At 42.8% G+C, this 26,893-nt stretch overlaps 1 protein-coding gene across 2 annotated transcripts in view; it reads right to left on the reverse strand.

The window, feature by feature from the left end:
• Window positions 1-2,090: 2,090 nt before the first annotated feature.
• TFEB (transcription factor EB) overlaps window positions 2,091-26,893 on the reverse strand; it is a 79,949-nt gene continuing 55,146 nt past the window's right edge. The window contains exons 1-9 of one of the 2 annotated variants that reach the window (XM_051996931.1): window positions 18,301-18,422; window positions 14,664-14,914; window positions 14,305-14,559; window positions 12,111-12,191; window positions 9,273-9,393; window positions 9,062-9,118; window positions 6,494-6,569; window positions 4,893-5,040; window positions 2,091-3,539 (exon numbers count right to left, since the gene is read on the reverse strand). In XM_051996931.1, coding sequence (XP_051852891.1) covers window positions 3,060-3,539; window positions 4,893-5,040; window positions 6,494-6,569; window positions 9,062-9,118; window positions 9,273-9,393; window positions 12,111-12,191; window positions 14,305-14,559; window positions 14,664-14,914; window positions 18,301-18,334 — 1,503 coding nt within the window. In that variant the 5' untranslated portion in view covers window positions 18,335-18,422 and the 3' untranslated portion in view covers window positions 2,091-3,059. Of the gene's footprint in view, window positions 3,540-4,892; window positions 5,041-6,493; window positions 6,570-9,061; window positions 9,119-9,272; window positions 9,394-12,110; window positions 12,192-14,304; window positions 14,560-14,663; window positions 14,915-18,300; window positions 18,423-26,893 lie in introns of those variants that run through there. The other variant, XM_051996932.1, reaches the window with a different exon arrangement.

The following is a 26,893-nucleotide window of genomic DNA, read 5'->3' on the forward strand; positions in this document are numbered from 1 at the left end:
CTCCAGAAACTGAAAAGAAAGGAAAGGCATGAAGAATGAGGAACCCAGGGTGAGACGGGAGCTACAGAATGCTAGAGTTTAAGTGTGGAGAGGGGTGTTGGGGAGCTGCGCGGAGGGAGGGAGGGAGGGGTGGAGGCTTTCTGTGAGCAGAAGGGAGAGATTTTCTAATACAATCTCTTCATTCTATAGTTGAAATAGCGGTTTCCCAGAGAAGGCCAGTAACCAGGAATCTTGGTCCCAGGTACCATTACTCCTTCCCAGGACTAGTTATTCGCTCTTTGTGTTCTACTTTCGGGAGAGCATCTCTTCTATCTGAGACACTAAAGCTCCTCCCTGGCTGCTCAGATGCTATATCAGAACTATTTTATCCAACTCCACTTGCACTCAGGGCAAGCAGAGACTAAGAGAGAGAATGAGAAGCAGAGACAAACACAGAAAGCAATGAAGAGGAACTTAAGCGCTTTAGATTCTTAAAGGAGCAGGAAAGCAGGCTACCGAAAGTCTCAGAGGCATCCCCAGCCCCCACTACCCAGTCACTCCACCACCTTTAGTCCTAACACAAATGCACCTGTCTTTACTCATCGGCTCAGGCTCCCAGCCTGAGTTATATCTCTGAGCCGGACTCCTCCACCCTGAGCAAGGCCCGGTTCCAAGGGACTGGACCTCGGCAGCAGGTGTTGATGGAGCCTGGGCCAGACCTACTAATTGGGAGGCTTCAGCTCCCTCACTCTGGCTCCACAAGGTCATCCTCATCTCCATCTGACCTTCAGACTAATCCTCGGAGCCTCCACCCGAGCCGTCATTAGCACAGACTCCTCTGCCAGCTCTCCCCCTCCTCATCCCACCTCACCACCCCCGCCTCGCGCCCCCTTTTCTTCTCTCCCCGTGCACATTAATTGCTCAACGTTGATTTGATCTCCCTATTCCGCACAGAGGAAATTGTCATCTTATTGCTCCATTTTCCTCCTGTTTTTTTAATTAGGCCCCTCAGCCTCTCAGGGCCCAGCTTGGGAAGGGGTGAGGGTAAGGGACATTGGGGGGGTGGGGAAGGTTTGCAGTTTTTAGGGAGGAAATCATTTTGATCTTTCTGTGGATAAAGTCTATAGAAGATTTGGGGACCTCCCCCATAAGCTTCATGACCTCCACCCCTGCCCTAAAGGTTCTCCATCACATCCAGGACCAGGTCAAGCCTCTACAATCCCCACTTCCTTTTCCCGGTTTCCTCAAACAGACCCAAATTATTTCCTACCCAGATAATCCTTTCCCCAGTTCTTCAGGGATGTTAAGGCAGCTCCCTTGTTTCTGACATAATGGAGGAAGAAGAAGGCTATTTTAGAAAGAAAAGGGATTTTTCTCTAGCAGAGTGAATGTGAGTGCAATATCTCCTACAGAAGCGTTTCTGTCTGGTCTTTTTTTTTAAGGGGGGGAGGGGGTAAGGGTGGAGAGGGCAGGGGAGAAAACAACTAATGGCCTATCTTTGAGGGATGGAGTAGAGAGGAAAATCTCAAATAGGATGATAACCTTGGATTTCCAGTTGGGGACTTGTAGTAGGGTAACACTGTCTACTCCCTCCCCTTTGTGGTAAGGGATTCAGTAAGAAAAGTGATGTCCTCACCATTGCCCTCTCACCTCTCCACACATTTCCATAAGATAAACTGAGTTGGGCCAGTGATTTCCCAGTAAAGGAGCACCAGATTTAGCTTATCAAGCTGCAGCCCAGCACACACCCACACCCCTCCCTTATTCCTTTTTATCCCCTCCAGCAACATCTGGATAGAAGACTAGCATAGAAGCAGCACCATCTTGTGGTTACATTGGAGGAAAGCACTCACTCTTCTCAAACTCCTGCCAGTCATAAGATGATGAGCATGGCTTTAGAATTGGGGAGTGTGGATGGGATAGGATTGCACTTAGGACAGAAGCTCGTTAGGGCCAATGGTCCTGTCCCTCTCTGTCCTAGGAGAGCTTCGCCTCCCCACCCTCATTTTCATAAATGGGAGTTTTGAAGCCCAGCACCTAGAAGAGGGAATTCCAAATGTGTTCCCCACCCAAACAGATATTGCCCCCAGAGACACAGCACACAGGGGATATACAAAGCAAAGTGTTTACTAAGGCACAAGGCGGAGGAGGCCAGAGCCTGGCTGCCCCCCCCTGACAGCGCACCCTAGCCCCAACCCCCCCTGCCCTGGCACCAGCCTCCCATGAAGGAGCTGCTCCTGCAGGGGTACAGCCACTGGTCTCTCCTATGGCCCCACCCTCACAAGGTCCTGGGAAAGGAGGCAGTTAGCACCAAAGTGGGGGGCCACTCCAAGTATGTGGCAAGAGGTGAGGGAGCACTAGGCTCCAGTCCCTCTCTGCAGGGGTCCCAAGATACTGATCTCCATGGAACCAGGGCATTGCTGAGCCAGTGTGGGGCTAAGGGTGAGGAACAGGGAGCCTCTCTCAGGAGATGCTTCCGCTCTTCCCCCTCTATATATGCACACTCCCCTTGCAGCCTGGTTAGGGGAAGGGGCCAGGGTAGAAGCTAGAAGCCCCTTCGGAACTCCTGGTATGCTGCCACCTGTCATGGCTGAGCCTCTTCTCCCACACTAGCCCCCCCACCCATCCAAGCTGATCTCAGCCCTCAGGGCCTAGCCCTGCAGGTCTCTGTGCCAGGGCAGGCAGACTCTTGCCCACTCCTGCCTACTCCATCCCCTGAGAGGGGGAATAGGGGGGAAGAGTGCTACGGGGAACTATGGGGTCCTAGGGAACCAGGCTGGCCCCCCATGAGATCTCCAGCGCCCCCTGAGAGCTCCAGCTCCCAGTCCCTTGAAGCACGTCCTGCATGTCAGGGGCCTGGCTGGGCTGGGAGGCCTAGAGTTGGGAGCACGGGATTGGGAAGAGTGGGGGAGGCAGAAGTGGGGGAGCCAGTGTCCACACAGGTCACTAATCACACACGAGTGCAGATTGGAGGGAAGTGGGAGGAAGAGAGCACTCCCCATCACACGTCCCTAACTCCCAACCCCCCAGGGCTTGTCCCTCCTCCCCAGCTCTGGGGATTGGGAGGGGGGTGGCTGGGGTCACAGCATGTCCCCTTCCTCCATGCTGAAGCTGCTACGGCGGCTGCTGGCCTTGGAGGCCTCGGGTGACATGGTGGAGAAGAGGGGGTCGGAGGCCAAGGGCAACATGGTGTCGTCCAGAAGCATCAGATGGTCCAGCTCTTTCTTGGACAGGGAGGGGAAGAGGGAGCCGTGCTCGGGTCCCAGGGGGTCAGGGAAACCCTGGGGCCCCTCACCCCCGCTGAAGCTCAAGTTTTGGCTGAAGTCCAGTTGGTATGGGGACTGCGGCGGCAGGGGTGGGGGTGGGGGCGGTGGGGGTTGAGGAGGCAGGGTCAGAGAGGGCTCTTGGTCAGGGAGCTCAGCCGTGGGGAGCAACGGCTCCCCCAGGCCCTCCTCACTGGGGAGCTCTTGTTTCACCACCTGCTGGGCCAGTTCCGCCATGTTAACACCAGACGGGGAAGCTGTAGGTAAGCCATGGACTCGGGCCTGCATCTCCAGCTCCTGTGAGAAACGAGAGAGAGTGGTGGGATTGGGGGAGCACACCCAAGACACCAGTTCTGCCTTCCACAGAATGTCAGAGGTGGAAGGAACCTTAGGATGAGTTCAATAGGAAGAGCCACAGGATGGATTCAAATCCCATTGACATTTAATTATCTCCAAGATTTTGGATAAATCACCAGTCACCTTGGGCCTCTCTTAAGAGGCTATAAAATGATAAGTCTGGAATAGAGGGCTTGTGAAGTCTCCTCCAATCTCTAGATATGTGATTCTAGTCCATGTGATTCTGGTTTAAGCAAAAAAGGAAAAAAAATGGAAGGAAAATGATATGGTCAAGGTCACACACTCACTAGTGCCAAAGCCAAGATTAGGATCCATATCTCCAAATTCTAGGCCTGCATACACCAATTGATAAATGATCAAAAGATATGATCTCGGCCCAAACTGATATAAATTCATGCATATCATTTGACCTAATACCACCACCACAAGGCATGAATGCCAAAAAGGATTAGAAAAAAAAAAGGGGGGGTGTCAACAGTCACAGCAGCTCTCTATTCAAGGCAAAAAAAAATGGTAATTTAGGGAATGCCCAATCAACTGGAGAATGGCTCAGTAAAGTGTTGTATGTATTTATAATGGAATGTTATTATTCAATGGGAAATGATAAGCAGGATGCTCTCAGGGAAAAAAAAAAAAAAAAAAACCTGGAAAGTCCTCCATAAATTCAAGCAAAGTAAAATGTACTTTATACAAAGTAGTAGAAGTATTCTAGGATGACTAACTACAAATGCTTTTGTTATTCTCAGCAGTAGAATGATGCACAATTATTCTGAAGGATTTCAGATAAAAAAATCCTATCCATATCCAGAGAAGGAACTGATTGTGTCTGAATACAGATTGAAGCATTCTCTTTTTCTCTCATCCTCTCTTCTTTTTAACTTCATTTTTCTTGAGGGTTTTTATTTTCATTAGAGGGAGAAATCTGTTTTCTTTCACAACATAGCTTTTGGAAATGTTTTGTATAACTTTACATGTGGTTTCTTAATTGTGGGTGGGCGTAAGGGAGAGAACCTAGAACTCAAAAATTTTAAAAACAAATGTAAAAAAAATTTGTTTGAAATGTAACTGGGAGAAAATATTAAATAAATAAATCAAATACAGTTTTTTTTTTAATAAAGTAAATTTACTAACCAAAAAAACAAAAACAAAAAATTGTAGACCTAGTGACTGTCCAGGTTCTAGCCCTGAACACCCAAATTCCCTGTGGGTCTCCCAGGAGCTGGAAGACCAAAGACCCACACTTTGGAGAACATGAGATTTTCCATCCCAGTGTTAAAGGTCAGGAAGTCAGACCTGAATGCGAAGCCACAACTGCTTGTTTGTCATCTCAAGGCGCCGAGAGTGGTTCTCCAAGTCTCTGGATTTCTGCAGATCCTTCTGCATTCGACGAATATAATCGACTGAAGCCTTCAAGATAGTCCCCTTGTTCCAGCGCACATCTCTGAAAACAAGAAGAGATCATACACCACTGGCCCTGAGAGCAGATCTTCTCTATATAAACACTTCTAATCCCTGCTTCCAGTCCCCATCACTGGGGAGGGGCAGAGAAGCAGAACCCTCGCTGCCTCTAGACCACTATAATAGCCTCCTACCTGGTCTCTCTGCCTTTAATCTCTTCCTTCCCAAAACCATTTTTCATATACTGGCCAGTCTAATCTTTCTAATGTAGATCACTTATTTTGTCAGTATCTTGCTCAAAATCCTACTGACTCTAAGATCAAGGCTAAACTCTTCAGCCAGACATTTAAGACATTCAGAGCTGGGACTGAAACTACCTCTCCAGCCTTTCCTCCCATTATTCTCCTACCGTGCAAAGACCTTGCACATTCTAGCCTCTGCTCAGAATCTTCCTACCCTAACTCAATCCGCCATTCCTTCAAGTCCCACCCCCTCTCTAAAGCCTTCCCTGACTACCCTGCCAGATCTCTCCTTCCTGGGATTATAATTAATCATTACCAACATTTACACAGTGTTCACTGTGTGCAAGGCACTGTGCTAAACATTTTCACAAATACAATCTCACTTATTATTGTGAACAACAACCCTGAGAAGTAGATGCTACTAATATTTCCATTTTAAGGCTGAGGAAACTGAGGCAAAAAGATTAAGTGACTTGTCCAGGATCACGCAAATAGTATCTGAAGCCAGATTTGAACTGACTCCAGACCTGGTGTTCTGACCACTGTGCCACCTAGCTGTCCCCTATAACTTACTTGGGAGTCAGGCTCTACGTACTAAGCTTCCACTGCCTGATATGGATGGATGGATGGAATCTAGAGTGAGTCTTGATCTCTCAATTAAACTATAGGCTCCATTCTTTTTATTCTCCATAATCAGGCACTAATTCCATAGTCCTTGCTTTATCAATGTTGGTTAAATGCCTTAATCTCTTTTTTTTTTAGGGCAACTGGGATTAAGTGATTTGTCCAGGGTCACACAGCTGGTAAGTGTTAAATGTCTGAGACTGGATTTGAATTCAGGTCCTCCAATCTTGCTTCCTTGGTCTTTTAGTTTTCTTTTTACAAAATCCTTGAGAAGTCCTGATTTTTTGGTGGACTTTCCTTTTTATAAAGTTCTTTCTCTACAGCATCAATATAAGCATGTAATCTTCATCTAACAAAAAGGGAAACTGAGGCTCAGAAAGATAAAATGGTTTGGCTAAGGTTATATAACTAGTAATAGGCAGAGGTTGGAGGAAAAATCAGACCCTATGCTCTTGATGCTCCTGATGTTCAATCTGTTATCCCATGCAGCACCCAAAGGTCAATACCTTGAAACATCACAGCTTCCTGATGAGCTGATGCTCTCCTAACTCCTAACTTGTCTAACTTCATTCCTTCCCTCACCCATCCTCCATCCCTCCCCCACTCCCACTTCCCAAAGTCTGAACTCACAGGTCATTGGCCTTGGGAATCAGCATGCCCAGTTCTTTGATTCGGTCATTGATATTGAATCTTCGTCTTCTTTCAACTGGGAGATAGGGGATGGAGAGAGAAACAGTTAAGGAGAATTAGGGTACCTACTTTCATCCTGTAGCCTCCAGGTCTGACTATGGGAATCCCTAAAGCCAAAGAGGAAGCATAAGCCTGAGACCCCTGTGAAACAGCAGCCAATCTCTGTCTCTCAGACTATAAGACCATAGATTGGAGCTGGCTATTGAATTCAGTACTCTTATTTTGTGGATAAGAGAGGTGAAGTAGCTTGCCCAGAATCACATAGCTTAGTAAATGTTTGAGGCAGAATTTGAAGTCGTCTTCTTGATGCACAGTTGAAAACTCCATCATGTAAAGGCCTCATTTCCAAAATATATAGAGAATTGACTCAAATTTATAAGAAATCAAGCCATTCTCCAATTGATAAATGGTCAAAGGATATGAACAGACAATTTTCAGAGGATGAAATTGAAACTATTTCCACTCATATGAAAGAGTGTTCCAAATCACTATTGATCAGAGAAATGCAAATTAAGACAACTCTGAGATACCACTACACACCTGTCAGATTGGCTAAGATGACAGGAAAAAATAATGATGAATGTTGGAGGGGATTTGGGAAAACTGGGACACTGATGCATTGTTGGTAGAGTTGTGAATTGATTCAACCATTCTGGAGAGCGTTTTGGAACTATGCTTAAAAAGTTATCAAATTGTGCATACCCTTTGATCCAACAGTGTTACTACTGGGCTTATATCCCAAAGAAATACTAAAGAAGGGAAAGGGACCTATATGTGCCAAAATGTTTGTGGCAGCCCTGTTTGTAGTGGCTAGAAACTGGAAATTGAATGGATGCCCATCAATTGGAGAATGATTGGGTAAATTGTGGTATATGAATGTTATGGAATATTATTGTCCTGTAAGAAATGACCAGCAGGATGATACAGAGAGGCTTGGAGAGATTTACATGAACTGATGCTAAGTGAAATGAGCAGAACCAGGAAATCATTATACACTTCAACAACGATACTGTATGAGAATGTATTCTGATGGAAGTGGATTTCTTTGACAAAGAGACCTAACTCAGTTTCAATTGATAAATGATGGACAGAAGCAGCTACACCCAAAGAAAGAACACTGGGAAATGAGTGTAAACTTTTGCATTTTTGTTTTTCTTCCCAGGTTATTTTTACCTTCTGAATCCAATTCTTCCTGTGCAACAAGGGAACTGTTCGGTTCTGCAAACATATATTGTATCTAGGATATACTGCAACATATCCAACATATATAGGACTGCTTGCCATCTAGGGGAGGGGATGGAGGAAGGAAGGGGAAAAATCGGAACAGAAGCGAGTGCAAGGGATAATGTTGTAAAAAAAAATTACCCTGGCATGGGTTCTGTCAATAAAAAGTTATTATTAAAAAAAAAAAAAAAAAAAAAAAAAAAAAGATCAGGGATGAAAAAAAAAAAAAAAAAGAAAACTACATCATGATCCCTAGCTGCATATTCTATATGGGTTATAGGGTCATAGGACTATAGTTCTAGAACTGAAAGAAACCTCAGAGGCAATCTGCTCCAACCTCCTCTTTTTTTGCAGATTTGCTCAGGTTCAAGGAGGTTGTGACTGGCTCAAGCCATACAGGTAATTAATTGTAAAGATGGAACTAGAAATCAGCCCTCCAAACTCTCAATCTAGTGCTTTTCATCCCCCAATAGGACCCCTGCTCTTCATGTTCCTGCCTCTTTTCTATCATCTAAGCCAGGAAATCGTCTGACACTATAATTTGAACTAATAAAGTTATTACACCTCAAAGGGACATCAACTTTTATGTTTAAAATAAGTGTACATGTATAACTTAGATTAGATTGCTTGGTGTCTTGGAGAAGGGAGAGGGAAGGAATGAAGGGAGGAAAAAAATTGGAATTTAAAATCTGACAAAAAAGAATGTTGGAAACTATCTTTACTTATAATTGGAAAAATAAAATACCATTGAGAGACAATGGCCTTAAAATAAAATAAAATAAAAAAAGACCAGTAAGAGAGGATAAGGCTTAGTCCTAAGGTTACAGTGAAGATTCATATTTCAGATCTCAATGGGGTAAGAGACTTGGCAGGGAAAGAATCTTCCTTGTGTTTTTGTTTGGTTTTTTTTTTTTTTTTTAAATAAAAATCAAACCACAGAGCATGGAGAAAACAACAGAAAAGGAACTCTGGAGTTAGAAGATTCAAGTTCTGATCCTGACTCAGGGACTCACTAGCTTTATGACTTTGGGCACTCCCTGAATCTCAGTCTCCTCATCTGGGATATGAGGGAGACTAGCTAGTCTCTCAGGTCCCTTCCAGCCCCAGACATATGTATAACTTTATAAACCCACTTAGACAACTTATGAGGCTGGCTAGCCCAAGTCCACATTGAATAGTGCATCTAAAAGTAACAACAGGAAATAGGGATGCATGCTTCTGGATGGATGGAACAGGGAAGGAAGTGGGGCAGGGGAGAATGAGGAAGGGCTCAGCAAGACTTACTAAGGTTGTGATTGTCTTTTTTCTGTCGTTCCTTGGCCAAGGCTCGGCTCTCAGCATCTATAACCAAATGGGAAAGGAAAAAGACGACGGTAATAGGAACTCTGTTAGGAACTAGCAATAGTAATAGGAATACTGACTATGAGTACAGGGGTGGGAAGGAGGGGAAAGATAAGCTAGGGAAGGGATTTAGGAGTTAGAGTGAGTCTTAAACCTGTGAGCTCTCTCTTCTGGGCCAAGTCAGCAGGGCAGGAGCTGCTAGTGACACCTACAAGGGAGGCTGTGACCTGGGGGTCTCCACTGTACACTGTCAGGTGGCTGCTGGACAGAGGCAGCTGTGGGATAAAGGAAAGAAAACTGCATGAGAACCTCCTTCATCAGAGATTCAGGAAAGCACAGCTATCAAAAGAAGACCATCTCAGGGGAGGAGTAAACTGCAAGTAACCGATGATGACTTCAGAAAATCAAGAGGGAAAATTATGCCTCCTCAGCAGAGGGAGGGGAGACTATAGGTATGGAATGAGGCATATATTTTCAGACATGGGCAATGTGTTGATTTGTTTTTAATTAATTGTGTTTATGTATTACAAGATAAGGGAACTAGAGGAAGAGAGGAGAGTTATTTGAAAGTGCCAGTGAAAGAAAAAAAGAAGGAAGGAAGGAAGGAAGAAAAGATGGAAGGAGAGAGAGCGGCAAGGAGGAAGGACAGAAAAAGGAAGGAAGGAAAGAAGGAAGGAAAAAAGATAAAAAGAAAAGAACATGAGTAAAAAATATAGAGACAGAGAGTTGGAGAGGGAGTGGGAAAGGTGAATTAGACAAGATCATTTTAGGGAATTAGACAACAAATCTGAGTCTCGGTGTTCTGTTAAGAATCTAAGATTTCAGAATTTAGTGCCTGGAAAGTGAATATACTTGCCAAACCTTGACCCAATATTTGCAATACCAGGCATTAATGGCCAAGAGATTAGAGACAGAAATAAAGGTCCTGAAATATTCATAGTAGCCCCTTTTGTGGTAGCAAAAATCTGGAAATAAAATAGGTGTTACCATACTGGAGAATGGTTGAATAAATCATAGTACAGAATAGAAATTATATTGCTCCATAAATAATGAAAAATAAGAGGAACTTAGAGAAATATGGGAAGAAACATGTGAACTGATGCAGAGAAAAGAAAGGAGAATAATATGTATAATGATAATGATTACAAATTTTAAAATTACACTAAAAGTCAGTAGAACTCAACTTAAACACAGTAACCAATATTGAGTCCTAATAGGCAGACGAGGATCCTCCTCTTGATAAAAAGGTAGGGAATTATAAAAACAAGACATTGTATATGTTCAAGGCACCCTTGCTGCATCAATAGGTTTGACCTAATTATCTTTCCTTTTTCACAAGGAAGATTTGTGGATACTTTTTTTTTTTTCTGTTTTTGACCTCCCTGTCATTGTTGCCCAATAAAAGAAGCACTGGATCTAGGGGTATAAACTAAGTCACCTTCCAGGTATTAAATTCTAAAATCTTCAGGTTGGTTGTTGATAATGTATGTTTGTATATGTGTATGTGCATGGGAAAGGCAGGTAGAGGAGGAAATAAGCAAGAAAGAACCAGTAAAACAAACAAACAAACAAAGAATTCAGTGTCTGAGTTACCCTTTAACTGGATTTCCAGCCTTTATTTTAAACCCCAATATTTAGAGGCTCTCTAGTTGTACCAACAAGTTCACACAGTTCACAGACAGGAAGACATGCTCATCCAGGGTCCCAGAACAGATATAAATATACATGTACACACACACACACACACTCCCTCCCTCTCCAGCCTTTCCAAACTCTCCTAGTTTCTAGCTCAACTCCAAACCAGCCCAAGCCAGCTCTGGGCTGCTAACCTACTGAGCCTGACTACTTCCAGCAGAATTCTGATTTTCCCTTTGCTGGCATGGGCCAGGGGCCAGGAAGCCTGGGGACAACCAGTTCAGCCAGGTGCCCAAAAGCTTAGGCAGCAGAGATGAGATGCGGAGACCTATATGGGAGGGGCAGGGATACTTCCTGAGGAAGGGGAGAAGCTCAAAATCTTGCCTTCCTGGGCTGGTTGTTGTTTTAACAATTGCTGTCTTTTTTGAGCCTCACAAATCCTTTCTGGGATAGGGGGAGGCAGGCTGATATGATTTACTGCCATTTACAGATAAGAAAATTGAGTTACAAAAGAGTCATTTGACAAGGGTCAAAGAGGAAATTAGTGTCAGAGTTGGGACTAGAACTCAAGTCTTCTAAATCCTAAATTCTTTCCAGATTTATCCTACTGCAGTGCTGCTCTTAAGGATCTAGGCCTCCTTGGACGTCTGAAGAACTTGCACCAGTTTAGCTATCTAAGAGTCTGATCCCTTGGAATTGGATGGGAGCCATGCCCCCTCCTCCCACAAAGAGAAGAGCATCTGCATCCATCCATCCATGAAGCCAAAAAGAGACAATGGGTGCTCCTAATGCACTCCCCCCTCCAAAAATACAGCTAGGCAAGTCCTCTCTGTCTCAAGGAAACACAGTATTTAATACCGTCTCCATGTCTTTGTTCATGCTTCTCTCCCTCCCTACTCATTGACTTCCCAAACCTTCCCTCTCCTTCAGGGCTGGCTTCCAATCCTACCTCCTCTGGGAAGGCCTCCTCCTGATCTCCTCCAGTGTGCATTGAGTTCCCTCTTCTCTTAATTCTTATAGTATTTATAGGCTGAGCCATATAATCAGCCACTTAATTATATTTTGTATTTTTCTGTTTGTCTTACGTGGTGTGTGGTAAATAGAGTGGTAGGAAGCACACTGGCCACTTATTATTTGGGTGACCTTACGCAAGTCATGTACCTCACTGAACATTAATCTCCTCCTCTATAAATTACAGGGTTGGAAATTCTGTGACTGTCTCCTTAGCAAGCATAAACTTAAGCTTGAGCTTAAGGGCAATGTCTTATTTTGCTCCTGTATCTCCCTCCTTCCCTCCATATATCTTGTACCTACCCACTGTTTGTCCCACTCCCACCCTCGCCCTGGTTATCAATACCGTATTGGGCATCTGAATCTCTGGATTGATGTATCCTAGGACGTCATCCAAGCGCATGATGTTGTCAATAACATCATCGAGCTGGAAGAAAAATGGTGCATGTAAGTCATATGTCCTTGGTATCTCCTACTGGGAGAAGGATGTATTTGGAGTTGGGAGGGGCCAGAAAGAGCAGAAGTCTGCCTATAAAGCAGAGATTAAGGGTGGACAGAAGACAACCAGCCAGTCTATTGTTCTGTTCAGCCTTCTTCCACACAGCCTAGCTCCTTTCTTCTTAAAGCTAAGAAACTCCATGGGGATGGACAGACAGACTTGGAGAATCTGTATGTTATGATAACCAACTTCCAACCCTTAGGAATCCTGATTAACAGCTCCTAGAAGACTGTTAGGGAAAAGTCTTTTATCTTCTCCTAACTTTGTGTGTTCCTCTAGGGAGCTTTGCTGAGTGGCAAGCTAGCTGGTGCAATGGATACAGTAATTGGCCTGCAGTCAGGATAATCTGTATTCCAATATGGCTTGAGATACTTATGAGTCATGTGACCCCAGGCCAAGTCCATTAAATTCTGTCTGCCTCAGTTTCCTCATCTGTGAAGTGGGAATAATAATACCACCTACCTGCCAAGGTTTTTGTGAGAATCAAGTGAGAATATACTACAATGCCTGGCATATAGTAGGTGCTTAATAAATGCTTGTTCTTACTTTCTTTTCTTGTATAGTAAGTGCTTAATAACTGCTGAATTGAATTCTCAGCTCAATAATCTGACTCAGCAGCCCTACAAACTGATGGGCTCCAAAACTGCATTAGTGGAAAATGACATTCAGAGAATGGGATCAAAGCATTCCACTTTATTCTGCCTAAGCCAGGTAACAGTTGTAGCCTCCTCTGAAGCACTACATTTTAAGAAGGTCATTTGACTAGCTGAAATTCATCCAGAGAAAGTTGACTGGGACAATAAGGGGACTTAAAACCAGGCTAGAGTGAAATCAGTTGGAGAAACTTGGAATATTTATTTATCATGAAAAGGAAGGGAGCCTGAGGTAGAGGTGAGACATGGCCACAGTTTTCAAGTATTTTAGGAGTTGTGTAGGGAGACTAGAGATATGCTATATTCGTCATGAGAAGGATGAAGAAGGAGCAATGGGTAAAATGGAGATGATAGATTTTTGCTTAATAGGAGCTGAACCTGTGATCTCACTGAGACAGGAAATTCCAAGGCGAATATCAGAAAAAATTTCCTAAAAACCATTGTTGTTCTTCTTTCATTACAAAGATGATCAATGACATGTGATGTCCTGATTTGTGCATGAATTGGATTTAAATGAGGCAGAGTTGCACAAAGATTCACTCTCTCTTCCAGAGTCATCAAGGTGCACTGACAAGACAAAAGTCAAGATGACCCAGTGATGCGGTATATGATCTGGGATTTTGGATGTCTGATCAAGCCCTGAAGTACCTGCTTCAGACACTTTCATGGCCATGGGAACAAACAATTCTCACACACACCCCCCCCCCCCACCTGTTCTCTTAGAAACAGGGCTGTCCAAAAGTTGAATGAGCTTTCTCAGGAGATTCAAGTGTCCTAACATTAGAGGAAGTGGCAGGAGCCAGATGGTCACTTCTCAGGGATGCTATAGAAAGAACTCTTGTAGAAACCCTAACAGAACTAGATGACATCTCTGAGGTTCCATTCAATACTGAGATTCTTGTACTGGTGGACCTGAGGTCGTTATCGTGTGATTGTCATAGCAGTGACATTACAATTCAGTTAGGAAACCAAGTGAATTTACCATTTTCCCACCAGCTTCACTCTTCCAATCATGATTTTCAGATCTTGAAGGGACCCTGCTCCCATACTTTACTCAGTGATCCTCAACCACTGATTTACCCAGTGCTTTGGAAGCATGTATTAATGCCTGCAGCGTTCTATCAGACTGAAAGTTCCTTGAGTCTAGGAATTGTGTTTCTCCCATAAAAGTAGAAACTATTTGAGAGCAGGAACCAAATTTTCCCCATCAAATTGTGGGTACCTATTTGGGCAGGTACTCACATGAGACCGAAGGTTCCTTAGAGTAGAGACTGTGAATGTCCATATCAGACTAGCTGTCCTTTGAGAGCTTCTTCATGCTCCCAGGAAGCCTTATATTGGTCCTTGAACCCAAACAGCTTATGATAGTGGCACAGAGCCTGACTCACCTCCCTCTCTGGATTAGAGCCGATATTGAGCATAGCCATCGGGCTATTGGGGGCACTATTGCCTGCAGAGGAAGAGAGCACATGGCTGGCCCGGACCCCAGGAGAAGCAGCTGGAGGAGGCTTTGGGGAGCTCTGAGCAGGGCTGATGTGAGCAGCAAACTTGTTCCCATAAGTCTCAGACAAGTACTCCCGCACCTTCTGGTCTCGTGACTGTTGCAGATGGTAGCTAGTGGGGTTCTCCAAGTATGACTGTACCTACATCCCCAAAGAAAAAGGAGAAGATGTCAAGGGAGACATGAGCTCCAGGAGGGACAGTAGTATTCCAAAGATGGAAGGGATTCACCCTGGCCAGGCCGTACCTTCAGGACCTCTCCTGGAACAGGAGGTGGGGACTGGAAGTGCACTGGGGTGTTGATGGCTGGGGTGGGGGGTCCTGGCAGCTGCTGCTGCTGCTGCTGTTGTTGCTGTTGCATGTAATGCATCACAGCCTGTTGTTGCATCCGCTCCCGCTGCTCCTCCTGCTGAGCCTGCTCCCTCATGAGCTGCATCCGAAGGCCGATTCGAGAGGCCATGGCAGCTGGCTGCAGGTGCCCGAAGGCAAGCTGGATCCCTGTGGGAGAAGCAAAGGACCAATGGAGTTCACAGGAGCAGCACTATGATAATGTTTATTTAAACAGTGCTTTACAAATCACTTAACAGACAGTCTCTTGTTTGAACCTCAGACTAGTCCTATGAAGCAAATGCTGAAATTATTCTCATTTTGCAAATGAAGAAACAGATCTATTTAACAGAGGTTAAATGGCTGTATTTGAACTCAGTGGATAGAATGGCCTGAATTCAGGAAAACCTGGATTCAAATTTAGCTTCAGACACTTATTAGCTGTGTGATCCTGGGCAACTCACGTAATCCTGTTTGCCTCCGTTTACATATCTGTAAAATGAGTTGGAGAAGGAAATGGCAAACGATTCCAGTATCTTTGCCAAGAAAACCCCAAATGAGGTCATGAAGAGCAGGACATGACAGAAAAATGACTAACAACTTCCTAAATCCAAGGCCAGCCTCAGAGCCCAGGATTTTCCAACTAAGTTTAGCAGTTGAGGCAGAATAGCTATAGCAGAAAGAGCAGTGGCTCTAGAATCAAAGGACCTGGATTCAAGTCCCCACTCTGCCATTTGTCTCCTATTTGACTTTGGACTAGTCACTACCCAGAGCTTTAATTCCTCCTCTATAGAATAAGGGGCTTGAAATTGATGACCTGGGAGGTCCCTTCCAATTCATTTCTAGTCCTCCTACCAAGACGATATGCACAAGTTAGTGCTTAACAAGAGGCTAATGTTTAACAGTGGCCTAAGGGGCCACTGCTACTTAGTAATCTGGGCAGGTTTAGCTACAAGAGAATTCTCTCTTTAAGAGGCAGAAAGTTTCAATGAAACAAATCAATCAGAAAAAGACATACATAAGCAATTTGGTTTAATTGAACAAACTTTTATAGAACACTTAATGTATGCTTAGTACCAAACAGAGGCCTTAGCAATAACAATAATAGTTAGCATTTAAATAGTCCTTTCAAATTTGTAAAGTGCTTTGTAAATATTATCTCATTTGACTGTAGTAATAGCCCTAGGAGGTATTTGCTGTAATTATCTTCACTTTACAGATAAAGAAACTGAGGCAGAGAGTGATTAAATAACTTGATCAGGGTTACACAACTAATATGGGTCTGAAGTTGATTATTTAAGCCATCCAGATGCTTCAGGAGGCTTCTTAAATATTTCTACATCAGATTGAGAGCTCCTTCAAAGCAGGGCCTGTGTTTCTATCATCAAAGGAAACAAAGAGGTAGAGTCCTGAGTTCAAATCCAGATTGGGCCCATTAATTCGTTATGTGATCTTAGGAGAATCTCATTTCTCATCCTCAATTTCAATCTGTAAAAATGAGCTCAATCATCCCTTTCAGATATGACTAGTAGGAAAGTTCACTTGGATCTCACACATATTTATTTTCATTTAATCTAAACATAAACTATTCCCTCAGGCTGATGCTGTTAGACATCAGCCCTTAAATTGAGCATTAACCATAACCACCTGTACCTGCTCCCTTCTAAAACCACACTAGTTTGTTATACATATACATGTGTATGTATGTGTATACACATGCATGCATACCTATATGCATATATACATACACATACTTTTTTAAAAAAAACATTCTCATATCCTTTGTCCCATTTGACCCTTATACCAACTTTTTGTTTCCACCTATATAACACCTGTATAACTGTATAACTGTCCCCCAAAATATAAATTCTATATGTAAATTAAAGTGAATGATTTAATTATGAAAGCAGTGTTACCATATTTGAAATATTTTCCCAGGTTAATATCAAAATGCACTTATGAACAATGCTTTACTAAACAGTTAGATCCCAATTAGTATGAATAATAAAAGTGATTGAATAGAATATATTCAAATTTGCATTATTCAGAGTTATAATTGTATAAACTATGGTCATTGGTTCCAGCCCAATAGAACTATGCAAAATGAATTTCAATACTGTCACCAAACCAAGGGGAGTTGAGGTAAATTGGGATTTAGGGCACAGAAATTCCCATTTCTCATTGAATCTTCCCCAAACTCCTCCAATGACGCTAACTGATTAAACTGTCTCAATTTCACTAGCGCTCAACTTCATTACCTCTCATCTGAGCTATTGTAGAAGCTTCCTAATTGGTTTCTCAGCCTACCCCTCCTCAATTGTTAGGGCTTTCTTCTCTATAATTTACCTTCCATCTACTCTGCAATATATCTGGTATGCATCTGTTTATTTACATGTTGTGTCCCCATTCGAAAGTAAGCTCTCTGAGGGTAAGGATTGTCTTTTGCCTTTCTCTCTATTCCAAAGACTAGCCACAGTGCTTTCAATATTGTAAATAATCAATAAATGCTTATGGTTCTAGCTAAGAGCTGGAAGAAATCTTAGAAGCCATTCAGTCCAAACCTCTGATTTTACAAATGAGAAACCAAAGAGCCACAAAGAAAATCAGAGGTGATATCTGAATCAGGGCCTTATTAGTTAAAACTGTTCTTTCAACTGCACACCAACATGTAGGCAACAAAACCAGTATTGAAACCCCAATCCTGAGATCCAAACCTATTTCTCTTTCTACTATATCTTGGTTTTTCCTAGAGTCAAGATCTGAGTTCAAACTTCAGATGCTTGCTAGCTATGTGACCCTGCACAAGTCATTTAACCCTGTTTGCCTTAATCCACTGGAAAAAGAAGTGGTAACTCAATCCAATATCTTTGCCAAGTTTATAGAGTTATACAAAATAATGACCATTTCAATAAACTAAAATAAAACCTCATTTTAAAAAAATCTAATTAAAATTCAAGAATAATATTAATTTCAGTTTAATAGCTATAACATAACTACCGCTGGATCATAAATTTAGAACTGAAAGAAATCTCAGGAGCTATCCATACCCTTCATTTTACAAATAAGGGACTGAAGTCTAGAATTATTGAGCGACTGACTAGCCCAGAGTCTATAGCCAGAAAGTGTCTGAGGCAGTATTTGAATTGGATCTGTCTTGATTCCAAGTCCATGTCTCACCCAGACTGCCTGATCTGGATACCAAATACTATGTTAATAATTGTTCAAGTGCTCAGGTAGTCCGTTTTGAGAGACAGGGGGTAGCAGCACCAATTGAGATAGCTCTTTAAGGTGAGGTCATTGCTATTGCCATTTTACAAATAAGGAAACTGACTTAGAAGCTAATGACTTGTCCAGAGTCATCTGTCTGAGTATGGAATCCAGGTAGTTAAAGCCCAGCCTTCAAACCAAAGTGCCACCACTGTCACCACCTCTGCCATGCACTATTGCCACCACTACCACCCTCTACTGCCACTAGCGGCGAAGCTGTTGCCATCACCACCACCACTGCGCACAAACGCCAGCTCCCTCACACTGTCCCACTTCCTGAGAGCGCTCACCTCTGGCTGAGAAAATGTAGTCAATAGGAGACATGGAGAGAAGGGGGAGAGTCGTACACAGAAGCCCCTCACAGAAGTGCTTTCCCCAGGAATACAGAAGGGGAATGGGAGGGAGAGGCAGTGAAGAGGGAATGGATCGGGTGGAGGAGGAAAAAGGGGTGGAGGAGGGAGAGGAGGAAGGGCAAGCACCTACATAAGTCTTCCCCCACCCACCCCCACCCCCATGCCAGAGAACTGGATGAGTTGTTTTTCCAGACTAGATCTACTGAGAAGGGGGAGGAATTTCTGTGCCTTTTGAATCATATACAAGGTATATGCCAGATCACTTGCAAAGTATTTTTGAGACACGAGCTCTGGCAGTTTATCTGGATGCTGGCAGGAGTCTGGGGAAAAGAATAATCTACCCACGTGTCTGGGGCAGGGGCAGGGGAGGAGCCAACGGGATGGAGTCCTCCCTCCAAAGCTCTTACCCAGCCTGGGTGGAATCCGGAAGGGCTCCTCCAACCCCAGCCCCAGGAAGATCTGACTGGACCCTGGGGAGAGGCGAAGGGGAGGGAAACCTGGGGCAGACAGCTAATCTCATTAGCAGCTTTCTTTAAATCTTGGCCCCTCCAGTTCAGCTGGAACTAGGAGACTACTCCAACCCCCACTTTGCCCTCTAGCCACACTCCTTCTCTTCCAGGGGTCCCGGCGAGTGGGGGCATCTCTTGCTAGGCCACTCATCAAACCCACTCTCACACACACTCCAGAATCCAGACCCAGACCCAAGCCCCACCTGGCCCATGCTTTTCTCCCTCCTCCACCCCCTCCCCGAGTGCAGACACACACTGTCTGATTACTGTGAAGGCAGACTGGTGAAGGGGCTAGTCTAAGGGGCCTGGCAGCGCCAGCCAGCGTTGGGGGTAGGAGAGGTGGAGGATGGGGGTGTGATGGCAGTACACTGACAGAGCTCTTGTTCTTCTCCACAAAGGGGCCAGGCACCAATTATGGGGCAAGGAGGCAAAGCAGGCACTGTTGGAATGGGCTGCTCTAAAAAGAGACTTACCTAGCCTTTACATGGAGGTCACATCTGCAGAAACTAACCCACATCTGGAGTAGGAAAAGCCCATGAAGTGGGGCTGAAAGAGTGACCAGCAATGAATTGTAGAGTTAGAGAATCGAGTTAGATGGGACTTCTAGGGCCGGCCAGTCCATGCCATTTTACAGGGAAGAAAACTGAAGAGAGAGGCTAGAGAACTTGACTTCTACTGTGACCAATATATTCAATTCAGTAAACATTTATTAAACACCTAGTATGTGTCAGGAGCTATGTATGGCTGTGAGAATTGAACTTATTCAATTGTTTTGATTTTGATGCTTTCAAATTGCAGTTCAGAACAAGACTTGCGAAACTTAGAAAGCAAGGGAGTCAAATCAATCATTGAATAAAGAAATTAATTCAGATTATTCACTGGAAGCTCACATACTGAAGCTAAAGCTTAAATACTCTGGCCACATAATTAAAAACGTGGGACTCATTGGGGAAAAAAATTCTAATGTTAGAAAAGATTGAAAGCAAAAGGAAAAGGAAATGGCAGAGGATGTGATGGATAGATAATAGCATGGAGACAAAAAACATGAACTTAAATAGCCTTTAAGAGGTAAGGAAGGATAGACATACCTGGTGTGCTATACAGCCATGGGGTCATTATGAAGAGTCTGACATGACAGAGCAACAATATGTGCCAGGCATAGTGCTAAGCGCTGGGGATGCCAAAAGAGACAAAAAATAATCCCTGTCCTCAAGGAGGTTACAATCTAATGAGGAACACAACATACAAACAAATATATTCAAAGCAGGATGAATGGGAGATAATTAACAGAAGGAAGGCCCTAGAATTAAGAGGGGTAGGAGAAGGCTTCCTGTAGGAGGTGGGGTTTTAGTTGGGACTAAAAGAAGCCAGGAAGGTCAGTAGTCCCAGCATTCAAGCATGTGGGCAGCCAGAGAGAATGCCTGGAGCCTAGAGATAAAAGTGTCCTTGTTAGTGGAGTAGCCAGGAGGCCAGTGTTACCGGATCAGAGAGTACTTGTTGGGGAGTAAGGTGTTAAGAAGACTGGGAAGGCAGGAGGAGACTAGATTATGAAGAGCTTTGAATGCCAAACATAGCATTTTGTATGTGCTTCTGAAGCTATATGGAGCCACTGAGCAGAAAGAGAACTAGCTGTCCAACCCTCTTTTTTTTTTTTTCCAGAAAAGGGAACCCGAGTCCCCAGAGACGTGACTTCTAGTTAGGGGTTCCTGAACTCCTGAGTTCTTTCTACTTCTCTCTCAGGAGAGCAATCAGAGATCAGGCCCTACAGAAATTCAATTCCACAAGCATTTGCCAGCTACTGGACAGGGTTATAGGGAAACACAATCAATTACAATCCTTGCATTCTAGGAGCCCTGTTTTTTGGGGAAACCACACCTATCTTGAGAGAAATATATATAAAACATAGGCAAAGGAAGATGTGAGGCAGCTGGGTAGTGCAGTGGATAGAGCACTACACTTGGGGTCAGGAAGACTTAAATTCAAATACAATCTCAGATATTTAACTAGATGCATGGTCCTGGGCAAATCATTTTACCGTTTGTTTCAGTAAAGGTGTAAAATGAACAGAAAATGGCAAACCCTTGCAGTATCTTTGCAAAAAGAGTTGGATATTACTCAACAACAACATGTAAAGCAGATATGAAGTTTATTTTAACCTACGAGTTGCAGAAAAAAGTAGTAACTTGGAGACTTCCAGAAAGGCATCCTGCAGGAGATAACACATGAGGTGGGGAAAAAAGGTAGGAATCTAAGATGTTGAAGTGAGGAGGGAGGCATAGAGGAGAGATTATAGAAAGACAAGGAAGTAAGAGATTTGTTGTTCAGTCCCATCCAACTCTTTTTAACCTTGTGAACTACTGCATATCAAAGCTATCAGTGGGGTTTTCTTGGTAAAGATACTGGAACAGTTTGTCATTTCCTTTTCAGTAGATTAAAACAAACAAGTTAAGTGACTTGCCCAGGATCACACAGCTAGGAAATATCTGAGACTGGATTTGAATTCAGGTCTTCCTGATTCAAGGAATCTAAACAATGCTCCAAACACTGAGCCTTGCTGCTTCCTATTTTGTTCAGAATAGCAAGTAAGTTTAGCTATAGAGTCTGTAAGTGGAAATCACTAGTCTCAATAGGATAGGATGGGGCTGGATTGTAAAGGGCTTTAAATATCAGCATTTTTATTTTATTCTAGAAGCAAAGAGGAATCATTAAGTGGTAGTGACATCATCAGATCTCTTCTGGGTGGAGAAGGAAGCACATAATTTTGGAAGATGGGACCATGTGAAGGGATAGGTCTGAGTGATACCACACTGGCACGAAGCCCTGTGCTGAAGGTAGGGGTTTATTCAGAATACTGGGCAGAGCTGACCTGACCAATAACTGGAGGGTCGATTACCTCACAAATATTGCTTACCCTTCAACCAGGCTGAACTCTCCTAACTCTGTCTTGGCTACCAAGCAAGACCCAGGGATTCATTGAGCCTCCCAACCTCAACCCCAACTCTGCCTTGGAGATGAATAATCAAATTAGTTCATTGATTCAGTATTGAAAGCCTATGGATCTTCTCAGATTCCAGTGATCCATTTCCCAAGTAAAGTTTCCAGTTTTTAATTCCTTCATATTGATATTCAATCATGTTAGTCATATCTGAGTCTTCATGACTCCATTTAGGATTTTCTTTGTAAAGATACTAGAGTGGTTTGTTAGTTCCTTCTCCAATCCATTTCACAGATGAGAAAACTGAAACAAACAGGGTGAAACTAATTTGCCCAAGGTCAAACAGCTAAAATGTATGTGAGACTGGATTTGAACTCAGGAAGATAAGTCTTCCTGACTCCAGAGCTGCTTCTTTATCTACTAAGCCACTTAGTTGTCTCTGTTCCCCTATAAGTCATTCATATCAGCCTCATTTTTTTTTTTTTTTTTGGTGCTGCTAACATATTCATTCCTTTCCTTCCAATGTACCCTCTGAAATCTTGTTACCAAACTTTCCTTCATAATATGTATATAGGCTTCTCCCAGAAATGGTGATGTATATACTTTGTATCTGATTTCCAAGATACATATTATTTCCCCTAGTAGAAAGTATCCTGAGGACAGGAACTATTTATTTTTGTCTTTGTATCTTCAAAATCCAGCACAGTGTCTCTCCCGTAGAGGGTCTTAAACAAATGCTATTGAATTTGATTGAGTCAAGTAAGGAGATGGCCATTGAAAGAGAAAGTCAGAGGCACTTTCTATACAACTTCATAATTTCACTGAAGAAATGCTGAGCCAGGTAGTGTCAGTGTCCTTCAAAGGTGACCGCTATCACTGATCCTTTACAGAACGGGCTCCCCAGGGGCTAGCTGACTCTGGCTGAGGGATCACAAGATCATAAATTTAGCCTGGAATGGACCTCACAGGCCATCTAGACCAACCCCTTCATTTTACAGATGATGGAGAAGTTAAATGGATTCAGCATTAAATATGGAAGAGGCATTTGAAACCAGGTTTTCTGAGACTCTAGGCAATGCTCTTTTCCCTATGCCCCACTGCCAGTGGGGAAGGAGGCCCCTCAGCTCCTCACCAATCCTAGAGGATTCACTACACCAGCTACAAAATTCCCCTGCATTTATAGAACAGGGCATGCTTTTTCCTAATCCCTTTCCTATCCATCATCTTATCTGATCTTCATAACCGTATGCCTAGAGAAGTAAGCAATTATCTCTTTGGACAGATGAGGAAGATAAATAACATATATAGCTTTACATCTTGAGTTGGTTAAGAAAAAGAGTCAGATCTCGAACCCAGTGTCCTAGATCGCTAGATTTCTCTTACAAAACTCAGAGCTCTCCCAAACAGAAGGGAAGATAGGAACTAGACCTGTGATTTCACTGGGAACTAACTGCAGCTACAGGGTGGCAGACTGAATAGAGTTGCTGACCTGGAGTCAGGAAGATGCATCTTTGTGAACTGAAATCTGACATTCAACAATACATGAGAGACCCTAGGTAAGTCATTTAATCCTATATGCCTCAGTTTTCTCATCTGTAAAATGAACTAATAAAGAAAATGGCAAATCACTTTAGTACCTCTGTCAAGAAAACCCCAAATGGAGTCAGAGAAATGGACACAACGGAACAACAGTAACCCCCCCCCCAAAAAAAAATTACATGTGAGGCATTATGGCTTTATAATTATTACACCAAGACTTTACAATTGTTATCTCATTTGAGCCTCACAATAACCCTAGGTGCCATTCTTATCATCCCTATTTTACAGGTGAAGAAATTGAGACAAATAAATTGACTTACCCAGGGTCACACAGCTAATAAATGACACAGCTAATAAATGACCAAATATTTGACATAATAAATAAGTCTTCCTGATTCTAGGCCTAGTACCACTATCTGCTGCTCCATCTAGTGGTATTCAAAATCAGAGGGCTCCAGAGGTCTTGCCTCTGCCACTGATTTTCTCCATGACTTAGGACAAATCATTAATCTTTTTAGAGAGAAATATGACTGAACTAAGATCCCATAGCTATTTAGTAAACTCTAGTTCAGGTCTTTATCACCTTTCTCAACTCAAATACCCTCATAATTGGGCCCCTTCTCTCCCTTCCATAAGTTCTTATGCCTGACCCCTTAAAACAGGGGTCCTCAAACTTTTTAAATAGGGGACCAGTTCACTGTCCCTCAGACTGTTGGAGGGCCAGACAATAGTAAAAACAAAAACTTTGTTTTGTGGGCCTTTAAATAAAGAAACTTCATATCCCTGGGTGATGGGGATAATCTTCCTCAGCTGCCTCATCTGGCCCACGAGCCTTAGTTTGAGGACCCCTGCCTTAAAGAAAATTCTGCACCTTCCTATTGTACTTTGAATAAATTCTACCCTCCTCTCTTTGGAAATCAAAGTCTTTTACAATCTGGCTCCAGCCATCCTTTTCCAGGTTGATTACACCTGACTCCCCCTGTACTCCAGCCAAATTGGATCTATGGCTGTTCTTCACACATGACACTCCATCCCCTCTCTGTGTGGCTTTGCACAGGCTGTCACCTCATACCTGGAACAGACTTCCTCCTAACTCAGCTTTTTAGAGCCGTTCAATTCCTTCAAGATTCAATCCCAGCTCCAGCTTTTAAATGAGGCCTTACCTAGTCCTCTCCAAAGCCAGCCAGCATCCCTCATTAACTTAATTTTATCTTGTACTTTTTTAAATAGACCTCTATAGGCATATGCTATCTTTCCTCATAGAACCAAAGCTTTTAAAGGAGAGCCATTACTTCATTTTCATCTTCATATCATGCTCATTGATTAGCATAAGTTGAACTTAAGAGGTGTTAATAAATGCTTATTGATGGATTGATTGATGGATAAGTCTTAATACACCTTAAACTATTAAACCTAATCTAATAGAGAACATAGAATGTCAGAGTTGGAAGGATCCAAGAACATACACAGTTCAGATAGAAACCATAGAATGCCAGGGGTACAGGGAGCTTTATCCCCTAGAATGTTACACAGAGCACAATGTCAGGGCATAGAACATACAATGTTAGATCCAGAAGGAGTTTTAGAACATAGAAACAACGTCAAGGATGGAAGTGGACCTAAGAAACCATCTATCTGGTCCAAGTTGCTCATTCCACAGAAGAGAAGACTCTATGCTTGTTCTATTGGGGAAAAAATTGTGTGCTCATAGATAGAACTGACTAGCTCCCATTTGTGGTTCTTTTTTCTCTAAGGAAAATGAATCGGAGAGTTGAAAGGATAGAACAAAAATATCTATTAGGCAGCTAAAACCCAAGGTAAGTAAGGAGATAGAAAGAAAGCACTTAACTATCCCTGAAGAGTTCAAGTCAACAGCCCCATATGAATTACCTTTTGAAAATGAAGGCCACAAATTTAATTTTGGTTTCAAGTAAAATTCTAGAACATATTAATAAAGAGATAGAGCTTATTTAGAAAAGGCAATGGCAGTCCTAAAGGAGCAGGGTTTCATCAATAAGGAAAGTTAGGTGGCTCAGTAGAGAGTGGTGGGTCTGGCGCCAGGAAGACCTGAGTTCAAATCCAGCCTCAGACACCTACCAGTTGTGTAATACTGTTGTAAAATGAAGATAATAATAGCTCATTCCTCCCAGGTTACTGTGAGATTAAATGAGATAAGATTTGTAAAGCACTTAGTACACTACCTGGCACATAGTAAGCACTATTTAAATACTTATCTCTTTCCCCATCAATTATAGGTCATGCAAGATCAAACTTATTTCCTTTTTGGCAGTGTTATTACACAGGTCGATCTGGGAAATGCTGTATATATATATATATATATAGTTTACCTAGATTTTAACAAAGCACCTGACAAAATCTGTCATTCTTGCAGAAAAGATGGAGAGATAATGTTTTTGACAATAGTGCAGTAGGAGGATTCAGAATTGGCCAGTCTCAAAGTTTCCATTAATAGTTTGGTATCAATTTGAAAGGAAGTGTCTGGTGGATTCCCTCTGGCTCTGTGTGTGGCCTGATTTTAGCTGACATTGTTAGCGATGACTTGGATAAAGGCATAGATGGCATGACTATAACATTGGTATATAAAACAAAATCAGGAGGGATAACTCATGCCTTTAATGATATTCAGGATCTTGAAGCCTAGGCTAAATCTAAAAAGAGCAAAACTGAATAGAGAAATGTCAAGACTTACACATAGGCTGGAAAGATTAATCTCACAAATGCAAATATGGGAAAAACATGACAAAATACTAGCTTGTCAAAGCTAGGTAGAGATGGAGAATGGGGTAGGGAATACTAAGTGGACTGAGTTTTTTTGTTGTTTGCTTGGTTTTTTATCTTTTTGAAACTGGTTCCCCTATTGCTATCAGAAGTATAATGATTGTTCAGGGCCCTAATCCTACAACTGATGAGCAAGAGTTTTAATCTGCTCTATTTTGCTTCTCCTTAGACATGAGAAAGTATATAGCACCTATTCTGTTCTAGGCATTGTGCTAAGTGCTTTACAAATATTATCTCCTTTTTCACAAGTGGGTGCTATTATTTTCCCATTTTACAGCTGAAGAAACTGAGACATAGAGAGGTTAAGTGACTTGCCCAATATCACATAGCATTCATTCATGTTTTCCTAATTCCAGGCCCAGCATTCATTCTATCGCCTGTGCCACCTACTATTATAAGAAAGCCAAGTAGTCTCCTTCTCCCAAGGGCTCTCCATATTGATGCCAGATTTAGTTGCTGATACCTAATCAGCTTGGCCCACTACAGCTTAGAACTCCAGAACTTCAGTGATCCACATCCTCAGCTTCCTCATTAGCAGGCGATTACAGATATGTGCTACCACATTTGACTGACTGAAAATTTAACATGTCAACTATGATATATGGTGGTCAATAAAGCTAAAATTATTGTAAATGTGTTAAAATAAGAGGTGAGAATCTGATTTTAGTTTGCTCTAGTCAGACCACATCTAGAGTATTGTTTGCTTCTGGGCACAATTTAAGAAAGAAACTAGCAAGGTAGAAAGTAT

Source organism: Antechinus flavipes, chromosome 4 (genome assembly GCF_016432865.1).
Source record: "Antechinus flavipes isolate AdamAnt ecotype Samford, QLD, Australia chromosome 4, AdamAnt_v2, whole genome shotgun sequence".
NCBI classification, from domain to species: Eukaryota; Metazoa; Chordata; class Mammalia; order Dasyuromorphia; family Dasyuridae; genus Antechinus; species Antechinus flavipes.